This window comes from Molossus molossus, unplaced genomic scaffold (assembly GCF_014108415.1).
Source record: "Molossus molossus isolate mMolMol1 unplaced genomic scaffold, mMolMol1.p scaffold_m16_p_18, whole genome shotgun sequence".
NCBI lineage: Eukaryota > Metazoa > Chordata > Mammalia > Chiroptera > Molossidae > Molossus > Molossus molossus.
The window spans coordinates 38,613,370-38,640,143 of record NW_023425353.1 but is presented as its reverse complement, the minus strand read 5'-3'; the positions used below and the strand labels follow the sequence as shown (position 1 = coordinate 38,640,143).

Genomic DNA, 26,774 nt, shown 5'->3' with positions numbered 1-26,774 from the left:
ATATTTTTTCTGTAATAAAAGGAAAAATATTATCTAAAATTCCAGTGATTTATATTTAGAAATTTTACAAATTGAAATGTATACTGAACTAAGCTCAAAATATTTTGGAAAAGACGACATCTGAGGAACTTATCCTACCAGGTACTAAAGTTAGTTACAAATATACAATAATTAAAATACAATATAGCTATAAGGATAGAGAGTACAATATTGAGTACAAGAATGAGAAATCAATGAAACAGAACATACCCAGACCCTAAAAGACATAAGCATACAACAGATGATAACAGACATTTAACAAATCAATGGGGAAAAAAATGAAATGTTTAATAAATAGTGTTGGGAAAATTAGTTACATTTCTAAGAAAAATTTAGATTTCACATCACATCACAGCCCAAAATGAAGATCAATAAAATAGCTAAGTATGAAAAATAAAGCATTTAAAAAAAAAAGAAGACACACATCTGACATTATTAACCTAATTCTGGAATGAGAAAAAAAAAACTGTAAGCACTAAAGTAAAAAAATTACAAAGCAAAGATCAAATAAATTGACAACATAAAAATTGTTTAGGCCCTGGCCAGTTTGGCTCAGCGGTTAGAGCGTCGGCCTGCGGTCCGGAGAGACCTGGGTTCGGTTCCTACTAAGGGCACGTACTTCGGTTGCAGTTTGTCCCCGGCCCTGGTTGGTCGTGCGGGTGGCAGCCACTCGGTGTGTCCCTTCACGTCGATGTTTCTCTCTCTCTCTCCCTCCCACTCTATCTGTACAAAAAACGGAAAAATATCCTCGGGTGAGGATAAAAAAAAAAAAAATTGTTTAGGACACAAAAATAATCAAGTTATTTTGCCACATAAACAATAAAAAGTTAATGTTTTTTTTTTAATCTTTATTGTTGAATGTAGAATGTATTACAGATGTTCCTCATTTTTCCCCCATTGACCCCCTCCTCCCCCCTCCCGCCTTTTCCCACACTATTGTCTGTGTCCATTGGTTATGCATAGAAGTTCTTTGGTTTATTTCTTCCCACCCCACAACCCCTTTCCCTTTGAGGTTTGTCAGTCTAGCAATGAATTTGTGCTTCTTAATCCCTTCACCTTTTTCACCCATTCCCCCAATCCCCCTCCCATCTGGCAAACAACAAAGTGTTCTCTGTATCTATGAGAATGTTTCTGTTCATTTGTTTATAGATTCCATTGTTGATAGATATGTATTCATTGCCATTTTGTTTGTTCATATATTTATCTTTTTCTTCAAAAAGACCCTTCATCATTTCATATAACAACGGTTTGGTGGTGATGAACTCCTTTAACTTTTTCGTGTCTGGGAAAGTCTTTATATGGCCATCGATTCTAAATGACAGCTTTGCAGGATAGAGTAATTTTGGTTGTAGGTTCTTGCTTTACATCACTCTGAATATTTCTTGCCACTCCCTTCTGGCCTGCAAAGTTTCTTTTGAGAAATCAGCTGACAGCCTAATGGGAACTCCCTTGTAGGTAACTAGCTGCCTTTCTCTTGCTGCTTTTAGGATTCTCTCTTTGTCTTGAACCTTTTGCATTTTGATGGTGATGTGTCTTGGTGTGGACCTCTTGGGGTTCATCTTGTTTGGGACTCTCTGTGCTTCCTGGACTTGTACGTCTGTTTCCTTCACCAAGTTAGGAAAGTTTTCTGCCATTATTGTTTCAAACAGGTTTTCGATTTCTTGTTCTCTCTTCTCCTTCGGGCACCCCCAAGATGTGAATGTTGGCACGCTTGAAGTTGTCCCAGAGGCTCCTTACACTATCCTCATTTTTTTGGATTCTTTTTTCTTTTTGCTGTTCTGATTGGGCGTTTTTTGCTTCCTTATATTCCAAGTCGATGGTTTTCTTCTTGGATTTACGTACTCTACTATTGAAGCTGTGTAAATTATTCTTTATTTCAGTTAATGCCTCCTTCATTTCTGACTGTGCATCCATCATTTCTGACTGGTCCTTTTTATGCTCTTGAGGCCCTCACTAAGTTCACTGAGGTTCTCACTAAGTTCATCGAGCATCCTTATAAGCAGTATTTTGAACTCAGCATCTGTTAGGTTGCTTATCTCCATTTCACTTAGTTCTTTTCTTGGGGTTTTGTTCTGTTCTTTCAGTTGGGACCTGTTTCTTTGTCTCCTCATTTTGGCTGCCTCCCTGTGCTTGTTTCTGTGTATTACTTAACAAGAGATATGGGGCTATCTGAGACCAGGTGCTGCTTGTTTGAAAGAATTTAGGAAAATCCTGACAGCCAAGACAGGTCAATCCTATAGTTAAGCAACTGGCAACAGCTTGGGTGGGCCTGAAAGTTGGGTGGGGCGGGGCCTCAGGGAGTCACCAGGGCGGGGCTACCAGTGTGAGCCAGGTTGCTGGAGCCCCAGATATGGCGACTGTCTGCCGCCCCAGGGAGGGGCTCAGAAAAGGAACAAAGGTCTCTGACATCAGTCTGTCCTAGAGAAAGCCCCCTCTCCAGCCCTCGCTCCAGTGCCAAACAGCTCAGTTCTTCCCTGTATGTCTCTGGTGCCCCTCCAGCTGCCTCCCCTCCAAGCTTAGAGGGAGAGAGTCTGGTAAGTCCGTTCGCGGAACCTTTAAGGGGCTGCCTGGGGCTCCAGACATGTGAGCTTCCCTGAGCCTCAGTTCCCGCTGGTTTTTCCAGCCAGAAGTTATGGGGACTTCTCTTCCTGGCACTGGAACCCTGAGCAGGGCACCTGGTGTCGGATGGGGACCCCTCAGTCCTCAGGAAGGACCTTCCCAGCCGAGGCATCCTCCTGATTTTTATCCGCCACACGTGGGTGTGGGACCAGCCTCTCCGCCTCAGCCCCTCCTACCAGTCTTGATGTGGTTGCTGCTTTAATTCCGTAGTTGTAGGACTTCCATTCAGCTTGATTTCAGGCGGTTTTGAATGATGGTTGTTCTGTAGTTTAGTTGTAACTTTGATGTGGTTGTGGGAGGAAGCAATACTGCGTTTACCTACACCACTATCTTGACCGTAATGTTCTTAATGTACATATATATAAAAAGCTCAAAAATATCAGCAAGAGCATATCATCATCAAAAAAAAAAAAAGGCTGCCCTGGCCGGTTTGGCTCAGCGGTTGGAGCGTCGGCCTGCGGTCCGGAGAGACCCGGGTTCGGTTCCCGCTAAGGGCACGTACTTCGGTTGCAGTTTGTCCCCGGCCCTGGTTGGTCGTGCGGGTGGCAGCCACTCGATGTGTTCCTTCACGTCGATGTTTCTCTCTCTCTCTCTCTCCCTTCCTCTCTCTCTCCCTCCCACTCTATCTGTACAAAAAATGGAAAAATATCCTCGGGTGAGGATAAAAAAAAAAAAAGGCCAAAATTTAAAATTCAGAGAATAAGAAATATGAATGCGTAACCAACATGAGAAAGTTTTGACAAATACTATCATTTCACTTATATGTGGAATCTAAAAAAAACAAAACAAAATAAAGGAATAAAAAATAGAAACAGACACATAGATATAGAAAACAAGCTCATGAATACACCAAAGGAGGGAGATGGAAAATTTTTTTACGTGTTCTACACACACACACACACACACACACACACACACACGAAAGGTTTTCACCTTCACTAATAAGTAAAGAAAAATACTATTTTGAAATAAGTTATCATTTTACCCTACCAACAAGCAAAGACTGAAAACTATTCCATACTGGAAGTGTGCAGTACTGTCAATGCTGATCAGAGTGGAAAATGTAATCTTTTTTAAAAAGCATATAAAATGTGTCAAGAGTTTAAAAAATATATTCTTATTCTTGCCCTGGCCGGTTTGGCTTGGCGGTTGGAGTGTTGGCCTGAGGTCCAGAGAGACCCGGGTTCGGTTCCCGCTAAGGGCATGTGCCTCGGTTGCAGTTGGGCCGTGTGGGTGGCGGCCACTCGATGTGTCCCTTTCACGTCAATGTTTCTCTCTCTCTCTCTCCCTCTCTCTCCCTCTCACTCTTTCTGAACAAAAAATGTCCTCAGGTGAGGAAATAAATAAATAAATAAATAAATAAATAAATAAATTCCTATTCTTTAACCCAGTAGTTAAAATTTTAGATTCTAGTCTGAAAAAGTCTTTAAACCTTTTAAGTTAACAAACATGTTACAATCGTGTCTGAAATTATATAAAGAGGGTTAGTGGGTAATCATGATAACATGGCGTTGGCATATATTTCATAACTGATCAAATCTAAAGTTTCTTTCTAGTTTACTAATTTTCATCAATACACTTTAACTGTTATTTTCTGACTATAAAAGTTATGTATGTTTACTACAAAAAATTTGACAAATATAGCGTGGTATGACTTCCTGCAGCAGTTTTAACCCCAGCGCGTGCATTTGTGTACTCGCGGTGACTGATGAATGCACACATTTACTAGACCTTTTCAGTATAAATTTAAAATTAATGTAATACATACAGAAAACTGTGAAATTAAGCTTTTCATACATACTTAATTTTAATTACACAAACATGTCTACATAAGTAAAAACAGGTAAACTAACTAATTTGTCAATTTTTTAACATATACATTCAGAAAACCTACCTTATTATACAACAGACTTTCAGCTTTAACGGACACCCCCTCACCCAAATTGGTCCATTATATCAAGGTTTTATTGTACTCATATAATCCAAAAGCAGCATGGAGACAGACAAATACTAGGAACTCATTTCATTGTTAATAAAATTTGGTGATATTGTCACCTTTCAGGTTGCATGTATTTTTTTGAGAAGATAAGTGAAGTCTTAAAGAGAAATTTTAAAAAATACATACCAACTATACTATCAAAAAAAGCTCCACGCAGATGCCAATCATTCTTATCATTTAGGAAAGTAATCATGTGAGACAATAAAACATCATTGGCTTTCTGACGTCCAAAAAATACACACAGCCGAGTTATTCCATTTTCCATTAAGGTTTGTTTCACGATGTTTTCAGGGTCACTTAGCAAAGTGACAACTTTCTGCTGGACCATTTCATGTAAGGCTTGGAGTTCTAAAAAAAACAAACAGAAAAGTAAAGATAAGATCAACGGATCAAGTTTTTCCCCCATACATATAGACCCAGTCTTCTTACTCCTCAGAGGAATGGAATGATTACAGAAGCCACCACAGAAAGTCTATAATCACTAAGTTTTTCCATTATTCAGAGTTCTGAACAATAGATGGAAAGCTGAAGTATAAAACAAGATCCTCCTAATAAGCTGATTTCACAAGCATGGTTACTATCTCACTAAATAGCTCTATTTATGAGGCTTAGAGAAAATATGGGGAAGCACCAGAAAGGAGATCATCCTGTTCCAATATGAGCAACTTAATCAAGGACTTGAAACACAAAACTGGTTCAGGATATAATCCGATGGTACAGGGCAATACTTTTAGAAAGCATCTTTAAAGGCCAGATTATTACATTTCAGAAAATACACTACAAGTCCTGTCAAGGCTTTACATAATCGGGCCACCGCTCCGACTTTACCTTCTATCCACCTTCCCCTTTCATTTATTTTTTTAGTTGTCTATCTTTCCATTACCAAAATATAAGCACAAGGATCTTTTCCGTCTTGTGCACCGCTGTATCCCCAGTGCACAGAGCAGGCACAGAATTGCCTAAAGCAGAGCTATCTCTAACAATTATCTGTTGGCTAATGAATAAGGGCAGAAGCCACTTCCAGTGCAGCCACTGTCAAGGGAAATGGAGGTCTGATATGCAACATCATCATGTTTGCATTAAGAAAAACCTTAGGTTAACTCCTCAAAAGTTTTAACACCTACATTCATTATCTAAAAAGATCCAATTACATGGTTATAGAGCACGAACAGTATTATTTCCTTTCTGATATATCCTTCTGTAAAATCAAAGTATTTCATTGTCTTCAGCTCCAGATAATTATGCTGTCTAAAACGGATGCCACTTCAACAAGTAACAGAGCCACTGCAGTTGTCTATAGCATAAAAATCTTAAAACTACACTTCACTAGTTTTTCTCAACTAGAAACATCTTAGGACAGACCTAAGCATATTATTTTTACTTCTAAATCTCTTAATTCAATAAACATTAACTACAAGCCTGTTAAGAGTTGTACGATGTAAAGAAAATTAAGACAGGAACTCTGACCTCAGGGTTTATCATCATATCTGTCCCTTTACAGTAAAATGTATGGGTTTTAATATATAAATCATAGCTAGTATAAAATAAACACAAGTTATTTGAGGATAACAGAATATACTCACATAAGGAGGAAAGATTTAGATCTTCTTTCTTTTATCAAAAGAATGATATAATTCAGCTAGCTTTACTGTTGACACAAATCAATTCTGGCTGAAAAATATAGAGCTTAGAATCTGTGGCAAGAAGCTGATCATTTTCTGCCTAGATAAGTGTCCAACAATAAAGAGAACAATCAGAAACCAGGGACCCTTTCTATGTATACATCTGGTATTCTTTCACCATATGTGAAAATCAGAAATGATTTGTTGCAAGTTCACATCACCAATTCATCCTAAGTAACAGGAAATCTGGAACAGAAAATCATACTACCTGTGTCATAATTTCCATTGGGATGTGTAACTTCGTCTATTTCTTCACTATTTGAGTCATTTTCCATATTGAGATTTTTTAACTGTACTAATTCCAGGAATCTCAAAGCTGTTTCTGCCAGCAGAGCTATGTTTTCTATAAACGGAAGAAAAATTATAATTATCTTTTTAAATCTCTGTAATGCCTATAACTTTTCCTCTTTACAGATGAAAATAATAATGATAAAACTAAGGCATAAAAGAACTTTTAAATTTAGCACTTAATTAAATCATATTTTTGTAACTAATTTCATAATCAACAACTGTCCCCAAACTACTAGTTTTAATATTGAAGCATAAGCATCTTTTAAAAAAGACAAAAATAACCCAATATAGCACTCAAGTCTATTGAGGGAAAAAAAAAAAAATCGTAACCTTCTACAGAGTATTACCCTTTAAACAATATCTTGACATTAGACTAACAAACATTCACATGAAAATAAACAGATCAAACTGGGCTTTGGAATCACACAGACCTTGGCTCAAATCTCTACCCTGCCACTTACCAGATAGCTGCTTAACCAATCTGAGCATCAGTTTCTTCACACATAAATGAGTCACATCTACTTCAAAGAGCCAATCAACCATGTTGGATTGCTTTAAAAGTAATACTCTATACAAGGAACCAGAGTGTGAGACTGTTTGCCACACTTCTGTAGTTTTCCGTATCTTCTCCTTTCTCTTTCTGATAACCTCGTAAGACTATCTGATACTCCTCACCACTATGAAAGTATCTCTTTCTAAGTTCCACTGTCATGTTTGCTATTAATTATTTCTACTCTATTGCTTATACCTTCTTCTTCCTTCCATTACTATTTATCCCTGTTTCTACCCTTCTTTCTCTACTACTTTTGTGCTTCTTAGCCAAAGACTGTACTCTTTTCCTTAGCAGTAAGTAGCACTGAACATAAAGTTTAACTACTCTATTTTATTGAGACTCACTTTTTCTTTGTTTTTTAGAATTGTTTAAAGTATTACAGATGTTCCCTTTTTATCCCCATTGACACCCTCCTTCCCACTCCCACCCCTCTCCTGCTTTCCCCAACCTAATGTGTGTCCATTGGTTTGAGATGCAATATTTCAAATTTTTCAGTCTACCAAATGCAGTGATTCCCTTCACCTATTTTTAACTAGAACAAAAATGTACTTCCAAGTAAGCAAGATATTAATACCCTGCAATGCCTGCTCACCCTAAACATGGGGAAACTTGGGGCCAACCTCTGATAATAAGTCAAAATTCTAGATGAATATGACCGTTTTAATGATCATCTTTATTAGGAAAATCTCTTATTTTTCTGAACCTCCAAAGTCTAAATAGATCTATGCTTATTTCCCCCACTGAAGTTTATAAACCACAATGTACTTGAAATTTTACATAAGATACAAATCTATATCAACATCTGAGTTAAAAAGAATGTAAAATTAATTTACAAATGGATTTTAAACTTTTATAATTACTGACGTGTGGTTTAATTATACTTAACCATATAAGTTCAAACAGACTTCTGGCTCTATTAAAAAAGGCAGCTTTATCGTACACCATGCCATGATGAAGGGACGCTGCGAGGTTCTGGCACTGACCCTGGGTTATCATGGACTCTCATCTTAAAGACCCAGAAGACCAAAGAAAAGCAGGGTTGCTTTAAAATCAAGGTCTAGACCAGAAGCTCTGAGAACTGAGAAAGAATTAGACCACATTTGGATCATGTTTTTTAGCTTCTCGTTGCCAATTTTCTCACTGGCAGAATGAAGGTAATATAATAGTCACTGCTCAAGGTTCTTGCAAGGGGTAGTTGTGAAAGATATATAGATCTTAGAATCTAAAAATCTATAATTGATCTTAGCATTTAGAATTTATCTTAGAATGTATGTATGTCTTGCAACTAACCCTTGCAACCTTGAGCAGTAGATACCGTGACACACAGAAGGATTTTCAATAGATAGTAGCATTATTTTTATGCTATGACTATTAGTAATTGAATGTCAGTATGTTACTATGGCACCAAACAATCAAAACCTTACCTATTTAACCCAATTAAGGACAGACTAAGATACCATGGGCCAAAAGTAGGTCATGAAACTCTAAAGATACAGCTTGTTTTTAAAACCTAAAAACTTTAATTTTATCTGGCTCAATTATTTATATTTACCAAGTGAATTATAAATATGCTGTGTTACAAATGATAAACAGATCTATACAAATGATAAACAGATCTATCTCTAAAAAAATCCTGGATTTGCCCTGGCCAGTCTGGCTCAGGGGTTGAGCATCAGCCTGCGGAACAGAGAATCCTGGGTTCGGTTCCCGCTGGGGGCACGTACCACAAAAAAAAAAAAAAAAAAATCCTGGATTTGCCTGGCCAGTGTGGCTCAGTGGATTGAGCATTGTCCCAAGGACTAAGAGGTCCCAGGTCAATTCCTGGTCAGGGCACATGCCCAGGTTGTGGGCTCGATCCCCAGTGGGGGACGTGCAGGAGGCAGCCAATAGAGGTTTCTCTCTCACATGGATGTTTCTCTCTCTCACCCTAAAAAAAATTAATAAAAACGTATTTAAAAAAAAAAAAAAGCCTGGATTTTCTAGGTCTGAAGCTTATACCTTATACAGTTATGGAAACCAGAAACTATACATAAGTAAACAGGCAGATAGATAAATATAAAAATATATATATAAAGAAAAAAATCCAACCATCACCAATCACTTTGTGGACGTGCCTAAGAGATAAGACCAAAGTCCAAAGACCATTTTTCCCATGTTCCAATAAAATACTGACAGGTGCCCTCGTGGGGTGGCTCAGTTGGCTAGAGCCAGTTGTCCCATACACCAAAAGGGTGTGGGTTCGATTCTCAGTCAGGGCACATACCTAGGTTTCGGGTTCAATCCATAGTCAGGGATGTGTAAGGGAGGCAATCTATTGATGTTTCTCTCTTTCTCCCTTCCTCTCTTTAAAAATCAATAAACATATCCTCAGATGATAAGAATAAACTAAGCAAGCATCTTACAAAAACGTGGCAATATCATCAACACACGTTATATACTTCAAAAAAGAATCCCTGATTTCCATCAGATTTTAGAAATAAATTATGGAATTATGTAAATGTTTCAATGACTTTATTTCCATGCAGAAATAAGCATTCAGAATTAACTTGGGGAGCTAAAAACATGAATCTGTATCACTTGATTTTATGAGTGAGAATTACCAGTAAAACTTGCAGGTGTGTCATATAACACACCCACCTCATCACACAGAAGCCGCACAGCCCAAGCACTATAGTACTGAAAGGACCTTAAAATTCAGTAAGTTAATAGGCTAGGTTCTTTCAACACCAAATTACCAAGCAAAATAAATCCTTTTCAACAATAACTTATTATTGTTGACTGTCGTAAAATTGATATTCAAACAAGCTTATTTGTTCACAGAAACTTTAAAAAGGCCTAAAGACACTACCTCAGAAGCACATACTTGTAAACATTAGTCTTACTTCAAATTAAATGTAATACTCTAAGTAAAAGCATAAGATTCTGTATTATATACTTTTTACTAGCTAATTCCAATACTTCAAAAATGAGAGTACACACGAGTTGAGTCCCAGGTACAGATTAGCTATAAATATTACTAAAATGTACACAAATAGTTCAAGGACCAAAGTTATTCTTGGAATTCCCAAAGAAATCAGAGAAACAAGAGGTATCATAGTCACTAACTTTAAAAAGAGGAGTAACTATTACTTGGACAATAATCTCTTACCAGCATAGGCTAGTCTGACAATAGTAGCATCGTCTTGGGCTAAGTGGGCTATGCCTGGCAGAATATATTCTGGATAGATATTGATATCATTTCGAGGAACCTCTTTGACAAGAGCTAGAACTTTGGTCAACGTCCTCAAGGCTTCAGCCCTCACTCTAGGAACAGAGTCATTGCTGAAATGCAAAAGATATGGAGTAATACGATCCAAAAGAATTTCAACACTTAATCTTGGGGCCAAATGGAGAATAAGTTCCAAAGCAGCAAGTTTGGAATCGCAGTATTTAAGAGTCTGTAGACAGGAGGTTATAACAGACACCAAGATAACCAGCCCATTTTCCTTAGGCTCTCCTTCAGCTCTTTCTGGCAGATCGGGTCCACAGAGATTATGAATAATGTTGCCCAAATCCTTCCGTATAACCAGAATACGCTCATCTGCAGAAAGAAATGTTTCCTTGGCAAACTGGGCCATGTAGGGCTGAAGAAAAGTATAAAATATTTCAGGAAAGGCATTGCCACGCTGCTGCTTTAAGTAATCTTCTGCCTCTAACCGTTTGTCTGGCTCACGGTGAATCATCTGAGTTACCTATACCAAGGGGAGAAAGAGAGTAAAAAAATGGATTTGCTACAGCAAATTAAATCAGAGGAAAGCTACAAGGGCATCTTAATCATAATTTAAAGGATTTTCAAGGTAAATCTGATTATTTTCAATCTTTACCATTCAAACAACTTTCAGAACCTAACTACTGAGTAATATGTGACTCTACCATTGTTCTAAAAAGCAGCAAGAAATTACATACTAATGTATAACAGATGCCCAGACACATAAAGAGGTTTATCCTGTTCAACAGTCCCCATTTATTAAGACAGAGGAGTAATCTGTTGCACACAACTCCAAGATTCTTAAACTTTTTTGAGTAGATGTTACTGAGAATCTATGGAAAACAATGGGATTTTCTCCAGGAAAAATGTATACATACTTGCATACAAAATTACACACAATTCTGAAAAGAATCACAGATCCCCTGAAATCTATTTACATATCAGAGTTCTGGTTTAGAGATGTATTTTCATAAGCCCAAGGAAATACATGGTTTAAGGGTAGCTCTAGGATCTGTACAAAAAGAGAATCAGTGGTTTAAACTTTTCAAGTAGTGTAAAAGAGAGATGCTAAATCCTGCAAATACATACTAGAAAGGACATACCTAATTTTAATTTATCTTATGTTTTCTAGCATCATAAGGAAATGTTTTCAATATACAGAGCATATTTTAATATTTCCTAGACCCTCCCAGTATATCAGTCATTATTTAAATACTCAAAATATCATAACATATATCTAGTTATTTAAGTTTTTTGTTTAATTTAAATAAGAGCCTCACATTGAACTTGGGGGAATCAAATGTACTATAAATAAGAAGTAACTTAATAGAATTACTTTTACATTTAGATTAAGCCTTAAAGATTAGTCAATTCACTCTTTTCTTTTTTCAAGCAAAAGGAAAGTTTACTTGAAAAATAGACAGGCTCCCGCAGCAGGAAGGGGACCCAAGTGAGTTGCCCTCAATTCACTCCTTTAACAGTTAAGAAAATGCAGGCCCAAATTCATGCCAATGTAATATGATGAATGAGTGCCATACCCAAAAACTAACAGCCAAATATTCCAACTCCTAATCCCAAGTGCACTGGTCACTGAACATGAGTTAAATTGGCTTCCTCTGAAGCGTCATATTTTTTAAAGTTTGCCATTTGTAAAATATGTATTTCTCTACCTTACTAAAGAATATTTTAAAAATACTATATCCTTTTCATGACTCAGAGTCATCATCATGGTAAGCTTCACTTCCTATACTGACTAACTGACTTTTAAAAGATCCCCTCAAACAGTAATGTGGACACTTGGCTTATAGGAGCTCCCACAAATTCTCGTATCTGTTCTGCTATACTAGTTTGTGATTCTGTATCTCCCCTTCCAGAACAGCACTCAGGATCAAGGGAGGTATACAAAGCCAGTAGCTTCTATACACAATGGCCTTATACTGCTGCATATGTAGATGTTTCCTGCCTCCTTCATTTTAGACACAGTATGTCTTCATCTCTTACTAGCGAGCTTACCAGGCATCTCCTTACCTCCTTCTAAATCTATCCAAAGCGGAGCTAAAGATTATAATTAGGAAGGGGTATGTGTGTATAAAAAATATTAAGTCAAATAAACTCTGTGTCTGGGAAGGTGGGAAAGTTATACACTTTTCCCTAACAAAGTAAGAACAATAAGGTGTTTGTATTAGTCTATAGGGCTTTATTGCTTTGTTCCAAATGTATAACATTTAGAGAGCAGACTAATGCAAAAGTAAGAACACAATTCTATTAAATTCTTTAAGACAAATATATTTGTAGCATAGTTACCAAATCTCTGATACTGTGATCTTCAATTTTATTTAGCACTTGTTCAGGGAAAAACTGTCCGTTTCTATAAGCCAAAAGTTGAGAGAGATCAAATAATGGTACACCTTCTGTAAAAAGCTCAGCTATCACGCAACCTGGAAAATAGCATATATAACTCCATTAAAAATGAAATGCAAGATATCATTAATACAGATCAAGAATTCAGAGAATTCATTAAACTCAAAATGTGAAACCAAGTAAGCTGAATTAAATTTTTTTATACACAATTACAATAAATCAAAATAGGGAAATGTTTATTACCTAATCATCAGTTTCAAAAACGGTAAAGTCAGAAAGGCCCATTCTATTTCCCCCCTCTTAAAACAAACAAACAAACAAACAAAAAATCAAATAAAGTTACTTCCTAGTTCTATAATTTAAAATGAATGTGTGCATATAACATATACACACCATAGATTTAAAGATAGATTAAAAGCCACAAGAAAAAATACATTGTTTTTTAAAAGTACAGATTTATAGAAATTAAGTTATAAGGAATTACTGAGAAATCAAAGCTGACAAATCATTCATTAACCAAGAAATTATCAGGTATCTACTATACATTAGGCTCTCATAGTGCATGAAACAGATAAAATCCCTACCCTCATAAAGCTTTCATTATAGGAAGGGAGGCATAAATAAACCAGTGAACAAACACAATTATAAAATGAAAAGTGCTAACAAGTGTAACTGTAAGATTAGAGAGGAAAGAAAAGATAACCCAATCATTTTGCACTTACATAATTTTCAACAAGGAATATCTACATTCCGAAAAGAACAAAGCAGTTTCACTGAATCATTATATGACATGCATTATTAATTCTTAGAGCGATCCATAAATAGCCTTAGCTCACAGACTTTGCATTTGCTGATCCTTCTGCCTAGAGTGCTATTCCCCCACGTATCCACATGACTTATACCTCTGCCTCCTTCAGATCTTTAATGAAATGTTATTTTAGCAGTAAGGCCTTTCTTGACTGCCCAGTTTAAAACTGAAGCCCCACAACAACTACTCCATACTCATAACCTGGCACACATTCCTTTGCCCCTCTCCCTAGTGCTTTTCTCCACAGCATGAACTGCCAAATTACATATTTTATGTATTTATTTCTTTATTGTTTATATACCCACCAGAATGCAAACTCCATGAGGAAGCGATTTTTGTCTATTTTGTCACTGAAAAATCTCCAGCAACTAAGACAATTCCTGACACATAACAAACACTCAGTAAATTTCTTCCATTAATTTCTATTTATGTAGTGTCAAGTTTTAGAAGACTTAAAAATAGCTACTACAAACATCATAATCAAGAAGGTAACAGAATTGAACAACACTATGAACCAACTAGATCTAACAGACATTAATGGAATACCACCCAACAGCAGATAAAAAATTCTTCTCAAGTATACATGGAACACTCTTCAGGTTAGACTGTATGCTAGGCCATAAAACAAGCCTCAATAAGTTTAAAAACTAAAATCATACAAATTATGTTCTTCAAATCACAAAAAGAAAACAGTAACAGATAAAAATTTAAAAACTTCAAATATGTAGGAATTAATCATACTCCTAAATAACCAATGGGTCAAAAATTATGAAATACTTTGAAATGAATGAAAACAAAAACACAACACACACAAACATATGAGATGCAACTAAAGCAGTGTTTAGAGGAAATGTATAACTATAAACTCCTCTATTAAAAAGGAAAACTCTAAACAATCACCTAACTTCACCTTAAGAAACAAGAAAAGAGTAAACTCAAACCAAAGTAAACGAAGGAAGGGAATAACAGATTGGGTGAAAAAGAAACGTTACTACCAACCATACAGAACTGAAAAGAAATATAGGAGAGTACTTTGGACAACTATATGCCAACAAATTAGATAAGCTAAATGAAATGGAATGATTTCTAGAAACAGGTTACCAAAACTACCTTAAAAAAGAAACAGAAAATCTGAATGTGCATTACAAGTAAAGAGATTGAATTGGTTATGAAAAACTTCCCACAAAGAAAAGCCTAAACCAAGATGGCTTAACAGGTGAATTTCACTACACTTTGAAGGATTTAACATTCCCCTTCACAAATTCTCCCAAATAGAAGAGGAGGAACACCTCTCAATTCATTCTATGATGCCAATATTACCCCGATACCAAACCAGATAAAGACAACACAAGAAGAGAAAACTATACAAATATCCCTGATGAATAGATTTTAAATTCCTCCAATAAGTATTAGTAGACTAAGTGGAGGAGTCCATACCAATAATAAAATAAATGAGGAGAAAGAGGATACCTGAGTATAAGAGAACACTGAGGGCCTAGTGGTAAATGTGGAGAAAGTGCTAAAATTGGAAAATTATTTTAAAACCATCACAGTAAAGATTGGATCTAGCAAGAATCATCAGTGGATGCCAAATCAAGGAGGAAATTGTAATAACTGGCTGGATATTTGCACAGTCTTAAAGTTTCTTCCCACAGGTTGCTTATTAATTGCAAGGGATTTTAAAAATCCTAAAATAAAGGGGAGAAACTGGGCAAGATCTTAATCATTAGACACCATTTGCCTGCAGAGGTGATAGTATGAAGGCATATCGTTACCTATGTACTATTCCTGCTGAGAATGAATAATCTGAATCTAATCTCAAGAAAACTGCAGACAAACCAAAATGAAGAACATCCCATTAAAAAACATGTACACAGCCTTGGCCGGTTTAGCTCAGTGGCTAGAGGGTCGGCCGGCAGACTAAATGAGTCATGGGTTCGATTCCAGTCAAGGGCATGTACCTTGGTTTCGGTTCATCCCCCCCCTGGATGGGGTTGTGTGGGAGGCAACCAGTCGATGTGTTCCTCTAACCTCAATGTTCCTCTCTCTCTCTCTTTCTCTAGTCCTCTAGTCCTCTCTCTCCCTCCCTCCCACTCTATCTGAAGATAAACAGAAAAATATCCTTGAGTGAGAATTAAAAAAAAAAAAAAAATGTACACATGCAGTGTACATAAGAGCTGGTAAAAATTGAATAAGGTCTATAGTAACAGTAATACACCAATGTCAAGTCCTGATTTTGATATTGTACTAGTCATGTAAGATGTCACCACTGGAGTAAGCTGGGGAAAGGGTTCTTCACAATTATTGCAACTTTCTTTGAGTCTATCATTTAAAAATAAAAAGTATAAAAGTACTTTTTAAAAATTTAAGGGGAGAAGTATTCTTCACAAAATGCTGATTACATAATGACAAAGGCGCTGTGGAAATGTTACAGATTAAAGAAGGCTAAAGAGACATGACAACTTGACAACTAAATGCAATACCTAACCCTAGAACTGGGTTCTGTCCTGGAGCAGGAAAACTACTGTAAGAGACATTATTGGATCAAATACAAAATTAGAATAAAAAGTGTAAAGTATGGTATCAGTGTTACATTTGCTGCAGCTGATAACTGTAACATACAATTACATAAATACTATATAAGACTATCCCTAATCTTAGAAAACACATAAGTATTTAGAAGTAAAGGGCCATGATGTATATAACTTATTCAGGAAAAAATCATGAGTAGTGGGAGGGTGGGAGAGCAGTAGGGAGTGCAGAGAAAAGGTAAAAATGATAAAGCAATCAGAGCAAAATATTAACAGGTGAATCTGGGTAAAAACTATAGGGGTGTTACACGTACTACTTTTCTTTGTGCAAGCTTCCAAGTTTTAAGTTTCCAAGTTTGAAATTATTTCCAAATAAAAGTCAGAAAGAAACAAAGCTACAAATGACTTTTTTTTTTTGGTACATGCCCCTAGCGGGAACCAAACCCAGGACTCTCTGGTCCACAGGCCTGCACTCCAACTGCTGAGCCAAATCAGCCAGGGCTACAAATGACTATTTACAACTAAATAGAGGTTGTCTTGGACTAAATTGTGGCATCGTCACCCCACCCCCACCCCCACCATATTCATATGTTGAAACCAGTAGCTTAGAACATGACTCTATTTGGAGACAGGACTTTTAAAGAGGTAATTAAGGTTAAATAAGGTCCTAAGGTTGGGACCATAAGAAGGCACACCAACCAGGAAAAGGCCATGTGAAAACGCAGAGAGAAGGTGGCCATCTGCAACCATGGAGAGTAGCCGCGGGAGAAAAGCAAACCTGTTGGCACCTTGATCTTAGATTTCAAGCCTCCAGAAATGGAGGGAAATACATTTTTGTTTAAGCCATCCAGTCTGGGGTATTTTGTCATGGCAGCCTTAGCCAGTAATACAGAGGTGAACACAGGATATTTTTCCTTGCAACTTTAAAATGGTATTCTGGAAAAGGTGTTATTGGGTGGTATTTCCCTATGAAACAACTTGTTCCCACTGTCTCTTATCATTATTGAGTCTTTCTTCTCATTCAGATCTCCACAGTCATGTTAACTTCTAGGAGGCCTTATCTGACCATTTTATCTAAAGTAGTCCCCTACCAGCCTTCTTCACAACACAAGTCATAGCACTTTGTCATAGCCCTTATCAATAACCAAAATTACCTTTCTTACTAATTTACTTGTTTAGTCTAGCTCTTCCCCACTAGAAATGCAAGCTCCAGGAGGGCAAACACTTTGGCTGGCTTGTTCACAGCTGTATTCCCAACATCTACACAACAGTGTCTCACACATAATAGATACTCAAAATGTTTATCAAGCAGATTAATGGAAGATCTCCAGCAAAAAAAGCTCTGCCCATATGTATGGCCAGACAGAGAGAATATATACTTCTTCCGAACAAGCAGCCAGAACCATGGCTATGCATCAAGATGGCGAAAAGTACCATGCAAAACCCAAAGAGCCTAAATCAAATTATAGGAGTCATGGGAGTTGGGACAGATCCCACCCATCTCTTTCAAAGGAATGAAAGGGCCAATTTTTAGCCGAAACAAGATAGGGCTCTTTAGTCTAAAAACACAAATGCTGAGCAAGAATTTTGTTATAGTTCATAAAACTTAATGTACATGGAAAAAATAAACTTTAATTAACCCCTGAAATTTTAAAACTGTAACAAACTTCCAGGGATAATATAACTAAGTCATGGGGATGTAATGTACAACATGGTGACTATAGTTAATAATACTGTACTGCATAATTGGAAGTTAGTAAGAGAGATTTAAAAGTTCTCATAACAAGAAAAAAAAATTTATAACTATGTATGGTGACAGATGTTAACTAGACTTATGGAGATCATTTTGATATATAATCATTATGTTGTACAACTGAAACTAATAAAATGTTATGTCAGTTATACCTCAACAACAAACAAAAATCTATAAATTATTCCCTAAAACCAGAAAGTGGCCATATTTCTAAGCTAAAGGAGTCCTATTTACAAAACAGTAAGTTTAAAATGTAAAAATGGTTCAAGAAAAATTTACTGATCAAGAAAGTTGGAACTTGGATTACATTTCTAACATTGTTATATCTACACCATAGAGGCTAACCCTATTTTATCAAAACACCCCTCAGTATTACCTTGGGACACAGATTAGTAAACTGAATGGTCCAACATAAGTACAATCCTGTGTAACAATCATTCATTCCCCCTACATGAAATACACTTCTTCCTTAATTATGTTACTTTTCCTAAGTAAATTAAAATACAGCTTAATTTATGTTTTCTTTGTAGCAAACCTACAGGTGGGAAAATGATTAAACCCAAACTTTCCAAAATATACAAAAAATGGCCCTGATGCCAGAGATTGTAAGGTATTCCTCAGGGATACCATCCTCAACAGTTTTCCTCCCAAAAGTTCACTGACAACCTGGAATCTTGGCTCAGCTTCATGTGGTCTGTGAATGTGAAATAATGTATATGAATGCATGGTACTTTTTTCCAGGGAATGGGGCCACTAATTTCATGAAATTCTTTAAGGGAATGCCCTTGATGGGGAATGGATCCCTGGACCCTTCAGTCTGCAGGCTTAAGATACTCTAACTGCTAAGCCAAACAGGCCAGGGCTAATTATCTCTTTTTTTAAATCTTTATTGTTGTGAGTATTACAGATGTCCCGCCTCCTTCCACCTCCCCTCCCCCCATACTAATTATCTCTTTAGCATTAAAATGGACCCTTGAACAACACAAGTCTGAAGTGCTTGGGCCCACCTTACACACTGATTTTTTTCAATAAATACAATGAAAAAAAATTTTAAGATTTGCTGCAATTTAAAAAAACTCACAGATGAATCTTATGATTTTCTTTCTCTAGCTTACTTCGCTGTAAGAATATAGTATAGAATACATGCTACATACAAAATATGTGTTACTTGACTATGTTATCAGTCAACAGCAGACTCTTAGTAGTTAAGTTTTGGGGGAGTCAAAAGTTATATGAGGATTTTCAACTGTGCTAGAGATTGGCATTCCTAAACCCTGAGTTGTTCAAGGGTCAACTGTACCTCTCTCCCTTCCCTCTCCAACTTTGTCACAACTTTAAACCAGTCAGTCTCATGTCTCAACTGGACTATAGTAGTTTACTACTAACTACTTTTCCCATCTCTAGCGTAGCTCCCCTGAAATCCACTCTCCATGCTACAATCAGTGTTTTGTCTAAAACACGTATCTGACACTGTCTCTCAAGACTAGCATGGGCATGCAAGACCCTACCTGGCCCGGGCCTTGCTTATCTCACACCCTATGTTCCAGCTATATCACACCACTTAAAGTGCCCTAATAAATAAATCAGTGCATCATGCTCTCATCTTCAGGTCTTTGTATAAGCAACACCCTGTGCCTGAAACAAAGTCCCTTTACCATAGCTAGTTCTCAATCATCTTTCAGGTCTCAGTTTAAAAGTCATCCTTCCAATAAAAAGGCCTTTCTTCATTCTGCCTCTCTACCCATCACTACCATGGCGACTAATTTAAGTATCTACCTGTTCCTATAACAACATCCTATACTTATTACCACCATAACAAGCCACATAACACTGAAATATCCTTTTTCAATCATATCTATCTCCCCATTAAAGTATAAGCACCTTGATAAAAGGGACATAATTACTCATCTATGTCTCTAATGCTTAAGACAGTGCCTGACACACACAGAAGAATTCAAGTATTTCTTAAATGTTTGAATGAAGTGCTCTTGCATTTTCTAGGCACTTAAAAATGTCCAATGAAAGAACACTGCACATAGTTAATATAGTGTTGGACAACAAATTAATTTTTCAACATACGAAAAAAATTTTTTTGGTATGTGCCCCTAGGGGGAACCAAACTCGGGACTCTCTGGTCCGCAGGCCGACACTCCAACCGCTGAGCCAAACCGGCCAGGCCTGTAAAAAATTTTTAAGCTATGTTTCTATATTTGAGTTAAACTATATGCACACCCTAAGCAAATTTAAACAATGCAAATACCTGCTGAAAAGATGTCCATTGCTCGCTTTAACTCTCCTCTTGTTCTCTGATTGCTATTTAAGTCTACAAGTGGAGTTGAAGGATCTCGCATATATTCTAGCTCAGTGGCAAACAATCCACCATCAACAAAACGTTCAGGAGCAATATAACAAGTTCTCCTCCGTGAAGTGTCAAAGAAATAGTTGAAATCTGCTGGGTTGTCCTCTGGAAGATAAGTGGGTTTAAAACTGGCAAAATCAGTTAGAAGAACCCAGTTCCAACTGGTGACCATTACATTCTCAGTTTTGATGTCCCCATGACGAACTCCAGACTTGTGTGCTTGGTCCACAGCTGTCAGGATCTGGAAAGCAATCCAACGCTTCTCAATGTTATTTAAGAATGGACGGGTACTGATGCGATCATAGAGATTGTCTCGTACATATTGCCTGAAGAGCATGGCTGCTTTCTCAGATGCTTTTTCGGCTGCTTTCTGGAAAGGTAGACAGTTTTGTGCAGAATGAAGCCTGATTTTCAGTTCCTCCAGCTCTTGTTTATAGCTGGTTAAAGGCAATGTGGGATCCTGAATTGCAAAGACCTTCACAACCACAAGGCCTTCTCGGTGCTTCGCTCGAGCAACTTTAAAAAAACGAGTACTCCCCAGGCTCTTATCATATTCAAAGTCATGTATGTCTGAGAAATAACTCTCCACAGAAAGGATCTGGGAAGGAGCAATGCCAGCAAGCTGATTTCCCATAATAGCAGCAAGTGCCTCTGGGTTGGTAAGTTAGGATACAACACCTATTTTTTTTTTAAAGCAGCAAAAGAAAAAAGAAAGGAAACAAGCAATGAAACACCATTATTTATTTGGTCTCCTCTTAAAAGATAGATGCACCATATTTCTCTTCCACTGACATCACTTTACCTACCCTTTGGCTGCCTCTAAATTTCAGATACATTTATCTAAAAACATCTTATTCTATGTTGTCCTTTCCAGGAGCTGAACAGTATTTAAATAGGCCCCTTCCGCCCTGGCCAGTGTTGCTCAGTGATTAGAGCGTCGGCCCACTCACTGAAGGGTCGCTGGTTCGATTCCCATCCAGGTCGGGACATGTGTGAGGAGGCAACCAATTGGTGCGTCTCTCTCACACTGATGTTTTCTCTCTCTCTCTCTCTCCCCCCGCCGCCCTCCCTTCCACTTGCTCTAAAAAAATCAGTGGAAAAAATATCCTCGAGCGAAGACTAACAACAAAAAAATAATAATAATAGGCCCCTTCGATATGAACTTGAAGATGTTAAAATACGTATTTCCTGACCTTTAAAATTACTAAGCCTTTACTATGTGTTCAGTACTATGCTTGGAGCTATGAGGATCCCAACAGTACTATATAATACATTCATTGTCCAAGAAGAACTTGTAGTCTTAGACATAAGACACAAACACATTAAAAACTTAAAACTGGCTAAGAACTGCCTAATACAAATAGGTCACTGAACTTCTCAAAAGTCAGGCTAAGGTTTTTAAAAAAAGCATCTCCTGGGCCTTTTCAGCCTAATTCCAGTGTGCCTTCCCACGCAGCTAATAGAAGGCACAAAGTTGTCTGGTTTGCAACAATCACAGGGAGGAAACCCTGGCAAAGATACTAAAGAAAAAAAGTAAACTAAAATACACACTTCCCCAGCGTTTTCTCCTAGCTCAGATTTTGCAGGAAATAAAAGACACAAATACACACGGCCATGCGCACATATAAACATTTACCCTAGGACTCCGGAGGGTGTCACAAGTCTGTCATTGGCTCACTCTAAGGTCATGGTGGGTCACTTCAGGGTCTGGGCGGAGAAGGGAGTCGGCAGCCTGGTGAGTCTTCTCTATGAGGGGGGTCTTCCTTCAAAAGCAAGAGCTGGGATGTTGGGGGAGGGCTGCAGAAAAATCCCAATCTGCAGAAGCCCCAGCTGCCCGCCAAGGAGAACTGGGGAAGCTCTCGGGGACGCAGCAGACAGAAGCAGCCAGGCTGAAGCGCTTGCACAGATACCCAGGGAGCTGCCCCCGCAACCCCCCTACTCTGCCCCAAGGGCCACGCGTTTTGGGGCCTCGCCTCCCTCACGCGCGGACTCCTGGACCCTCAAGGCCCTCTATACTCCTCGAGGTCCTCACCACCGGGCGGGAAGGTGGAACTCGGGAAAGCGAGGGAGACCGGCAGTTCCAGGAAAACACTTCTTCAGTGGCTGCACTCACAACAAACGCCAAAGTCCCGGGAAAGCCGCCGGCTCTGACCTCACTTCCTGCCGCGGAGCGGAAGTTACGGAGGAGTGAGGCTGGAGGAAGAGCACCTTAAGGGCTCTGGTTGCTAGGAGACAGGAAAGGGGCGTGGCCTCGCGCCCGGAGTCCGGAGAGGAAGGAAAGAAAATGTTTTGACACACCTAGTCCCGGTCCTGCCCTTCCACGATCCTTCCCTAAACTCGGGTTTCTGAAATCTCTCAGAACCTGTTCAGACACACCTTCACCCCAAGTACACAAGAACACAGTTATTTAAGAAAATTCACAGGCTTATTTAGGAAACAATATAATTTACATACTGTTAAACACCTGTTTAAAATACACAAATCAATTTTTTTTAATCCTCACCCGAGGACATTTTTCTTTTTTGTTGTTGTTGTTGTTCAGATAGAGGGGATGGAAAGAGAGGAAGAGAGTGAGAGAGAAACATCGACGTGAAAGGGACACATCGAGTGGCTGCCACCCGCATGACCCAACCAGGGCCGGGGACAAACCGCAGCTGAGGCAGATGCCCTTAGCGGGAACCGAACCCAGGTTTCTCTGGACCGCAGGCCAATGCTCCAACCACTGAGCCAAACCGGCCAGGGCCAAATCAATTTTGTATATATGTATTTACAAAGTTGTTCAGTCATCCCTATAATCTAATTTTGGAAAATTTCGTGACCCTTCAAAATGAAACCCTCAACTATCAGCAGTCACTCCCCATTCTCCCCATTCCTCCTCTTCCTCCCAGCCCTAGGCAATCACTAATCTACTTTCTGTTTCTATAGACTTGCCTCTTCCAGGCATTTCATATCTATGGTACATACTCGCTCTCTCTCGCTCTCTCTCTCTTTTTCTCTCTCCAGTATGTGATCTTTGTAACTGATTTCTTTCACTTCATGTTTTTGAGGATTGCCTCAGTTGTAGCTTATATCAGTACTTCATTTCTTTCAATTGCCAGATAGTCTATTGTATGAATATTTCACATTTATTATCCATTTATTAGTTGATGGACATTTGCGTTGTTTCTACTTTTTTGGTTATTATGAATGATGCTGCAATAAACATTTGTGTATAAAGTTTTATGCAGCCATATTTTCATTTCTCTTGGGTATCCTATGGTAACTCTATGTTTAACATGTTGAAAAACTGCCAAACTGTTTTTCCAAAGTGCTGCACCATTTTACATTCCTACCAGCAATGTATGAGGGTTCCAACTTCTCCACATCCTTGCTAACACTTACTATCTATCCTTTTGATTATAGCCATCCTAGTAGGTATGAAGTAGTATCACTGTAGTTTTTATTTTCCTAATGACTAATGTTGAGTATTTTTATATGTTTATTGGCCAATCATATATCTTCTTTGGAGAAATGTCTATTCAAATCTTTTGTCCATTTTTAAATTGGGTTATTTGTCTTTTTAATATTGAGTTCTAAGAGTCCTTTATATATTCTAGATATGAGTCCCTTATCAGATTTGCATATAGTTTTTCTCTGTGTTGTCTTTTCACTTTCTTGTTGGTGTCCTTTAAAGCACAGAACATTTTGACTCAGAGATGAAAATGTTTTAATCATCCCTGCAACATCTCCTCCTCCCTTTTCCCCCATCTCCGTAGGCAGCACTATTACCCACTGGATTACCCAAACTACAAATGTGGGAGTCATTAAGTCACCCTTGATATCTTTCTACTTTCACCTGTCCCCATTCAATAATCACCTGCTCCTACTGATTCCACCTACAGAATATGCCTTGAACCATCCACTGCCATCTCTCCAGGGCCCAGGCCAAGTTACCATCATTAAGATGTCTAGATTTTGAAACCTACTCAGAAAAGTCATTCCACAACCACTGTATTTTCTTATACTTCTATAATTTCTTCTGGGTATTTTATAACATCATTTTATATCCCAAAATTTCTGAAGTATGGGCCTAACTTAATTTTTTTTTTTGAGAGGGATACACAGGTATCAAAAATTGTTAACAAGTAACCCATTTCCCCCTGACTTATTTGAAATACCATATTTACCACATATAAATTTCCTATATATATTGGGTCCCATGCTGGATTTTCTCTTCTGTTCATTGAGTTGACCTTTAATTGACCTACCAGTACTGTTTTAATCGTTGTAAAATGGACACTACTAGAACAGTGGTTTTTGTTTTTATGTTTTTACTGATTTTTTTTTCTTTCCTTTTTTAGGGAGACAGAGAGAAACATCAAGCTGCTGCCTCCTGTATGAGGCCCACTGGGGACTGAACCCACAACCCGGGCATGTGCCCTGACCAGGAATCGAACCAAGACCTCTCGGTCCATAGAACAACGCTCAATCCACTGAGCCACACAAACCGGGCATATAATCTGTATTGTTAGCAGAGATATCCAAAACTCTAAATCTTTTAAGATCTGGCATTCCATGACCCCATTAATCTTCCATCACATAGGTTACACATCACCAAACTGAAATGTCTGTGGAGCCAGGCCAAACAAATGAAGTGGCTAAATATGGTGATAAAGACAATGAGGGCCCTGGCCGGTTTGGCTCAGCGGTTGGAGCGTTGGCCTGCGGTCCAGAGAGACCCGGGTTCGGTTCCCGCTAAGGGCACGTGCCTCGGTTGTGGTTTGTCCCCGGCCCTGGTTGGTCGTGTGGGTGGCAGCCACTCGAAGTGTCCCTTTCACATCGATGTTTCTCTCTCTCTCCCTCCCACTCTATCTGAACAAAAAATGGAAGAATGTCCTCAGGTGAGGATAGAAAAACAAAAACAAAAAACAAAAACAAACAAAAAAAAGATAATGAGGTATGGCCCTGGCTGATTTTACTTCCAGATGAAGGCAGTTAGAAGGTGAATAACCTGCTTAACTCTTTCCTTCCCTTCAGCCTAAATGTAGGGACTTCAAGGCCGTAGGTAAGGCCAGAGCCACAAGATGGTAGGAGCCTATGTCCATGAATCACACCGCCTGGAGAAAGACTACCTACCTGTTAAACAGGAACTATTAAACATAGTTGCACTATTAAATCATCTATTAAACATAGGACTTTTACATAAGCAAAAGAACCTCCTATTTGTTAAGCCAGTGAAATGTTGACATTTATTTGCTACAGTTTCTAATCTTACTTTAACAAATACATTCATCTTCCTGATCTCTATTTATTCCCTACTTCTCCTGGGCTGCTTACCTCACCAGTGCATTTTCAAGCCTGTGAGGTGTCCACATGGACTCTTGCAACCCTTGTATCCTAAGGAAAAGGAGTAAAAAGAATCTCTAATGTAAACAACACCCTCCAGTTAACAGTAAGTATTTTCTCTTTTTGTAGAAGATTACCAGCTAATGATGTAAAAGGAATGATAGGAAACTACTATTTGGTAACTGATAGTAAAATATTTGGTTCCCACAAGGATTACCAATGGATTTGAAGATCATTGAGTGAAAGGTTGTGGGGCAACAAGATAGACTAATGGTGCCAAGGAATGTCTATAGATTATTTTCCACATTAGAAAGGGGGGGGGGGGATGAACCTTTTATAGTGGACAACTCTGGCAGCAAGCCCTTTATCCAAGGGATCAAACTTAACATCACGAATATTAGGACACAGGTTATTATGAGGCTCCTGATATAATGTAATGGGAAGTACATAAAATCACCCATGAAGCATTCTTACCAAAAATGTTTAACCTGAGTCTAAACCTCGAAACCTCACTCTCCACGGTGACAGCTACTAGCCACATTTGACTGCTGAGCACTGGAAATGTCGCTACTCCAAATTGAGATGGGCTATAAGTGTAAAAAACACACAAGATGTAAAGAATATAGTAGGAAAATTTTTTAATGTTTTATTGATATCTTTATAATATTTATTATATGTTGAAATCATATTTTGCATACATTGGGATAACTAAATATCTTTTTTAAAATTAATTTAATCTGACCCTAGCTGGTGTGGCTCAGTTGATTGGCGTGTTATCCCATACACTGAAGGGTTTCGGTTTTGATTTCCAGTCAGGGTACATAGCTCCTCCCTCTCTTTCCTTCTTTCTAAAAATAAATTAACATGTCCTCTTTTTTAAAAAAAAAAAAAAAAAGGAAAAGAAATTAATTTAATCTGTTTCTTTTTACTTTTTAAAGTGGCTAGTAGATCACTTTAAGTTTAAGTTATATTTGTGGCTCACACTATCTTTTTATTAAAGAGCCATGCCCTAGACCTCACATTCAGCTTATAAAAAATAGAATAGATAGAGGAATAATTGAAGCAATACCATTAGGAATCGATGTGACAAATTCAGAAAATGGAAGCTTAGCCTGGATTCCTCAAAGTCAATAGCATGAAAAACATGAAGAAACTTTTTTAGAATAAAAGACTCCAAAGAGACATAAAATCCAAATGCAATGTGAGA

The 26,774-nt window shown here is 37.9% G+C and overlaps 1 protein-coding gene across 5 annotated transcripts in view; it reads right to left on the bottom strand.

The window, feature by feature from the left end:
- PIK3R4 (phosphoinositide-3-kinase regulatory subunit 4) overlaps positions 1-22,381 on the bottom strand; it is an 81,114-nt gene extending 58,733 nt beyond the window's left edge. For 2 of the 5 annotated variants that reach the window (XM_036266380.1, XM_036266381.1), the window contains exons 1-6: positions 21,879-22,370; positions 20,144-20,920; positions 12,735-12,868; positions 10,332-10,914; positions 6,548-6,682; positions 4,784-5,005 (exon numbers count right to left, since the gene is read on the bottom strand). In XM_036266380.1, the coding sequence (XP_036122273.1) occupies positions 4,784-5,005; positions 6,548-6,682; positions 10,332-10,914; positions 12,735-12,868; positions 20,144-20,876 (1,807 nt within the window). In that variant the 5' untranslated portion in view covers positions 20,877-20,920; positions 21,879-22,370. Of the gene's footprint in view, positions 1-4,783; positions 5,006-6,547; positions 6,683-10,331; positions 10,915-12,734; positions 12,869-20,143; positions 20,921-21,878 lie in introns of all 5 variants that reach the window. The other 3 variants (XM_036266377.1, XM_036266378.1, XM_036266379.1) reach the window with 3 other exon arrangements.
- Positions 22,382-26,774: the final 4,393 nt, after the last annotated feature.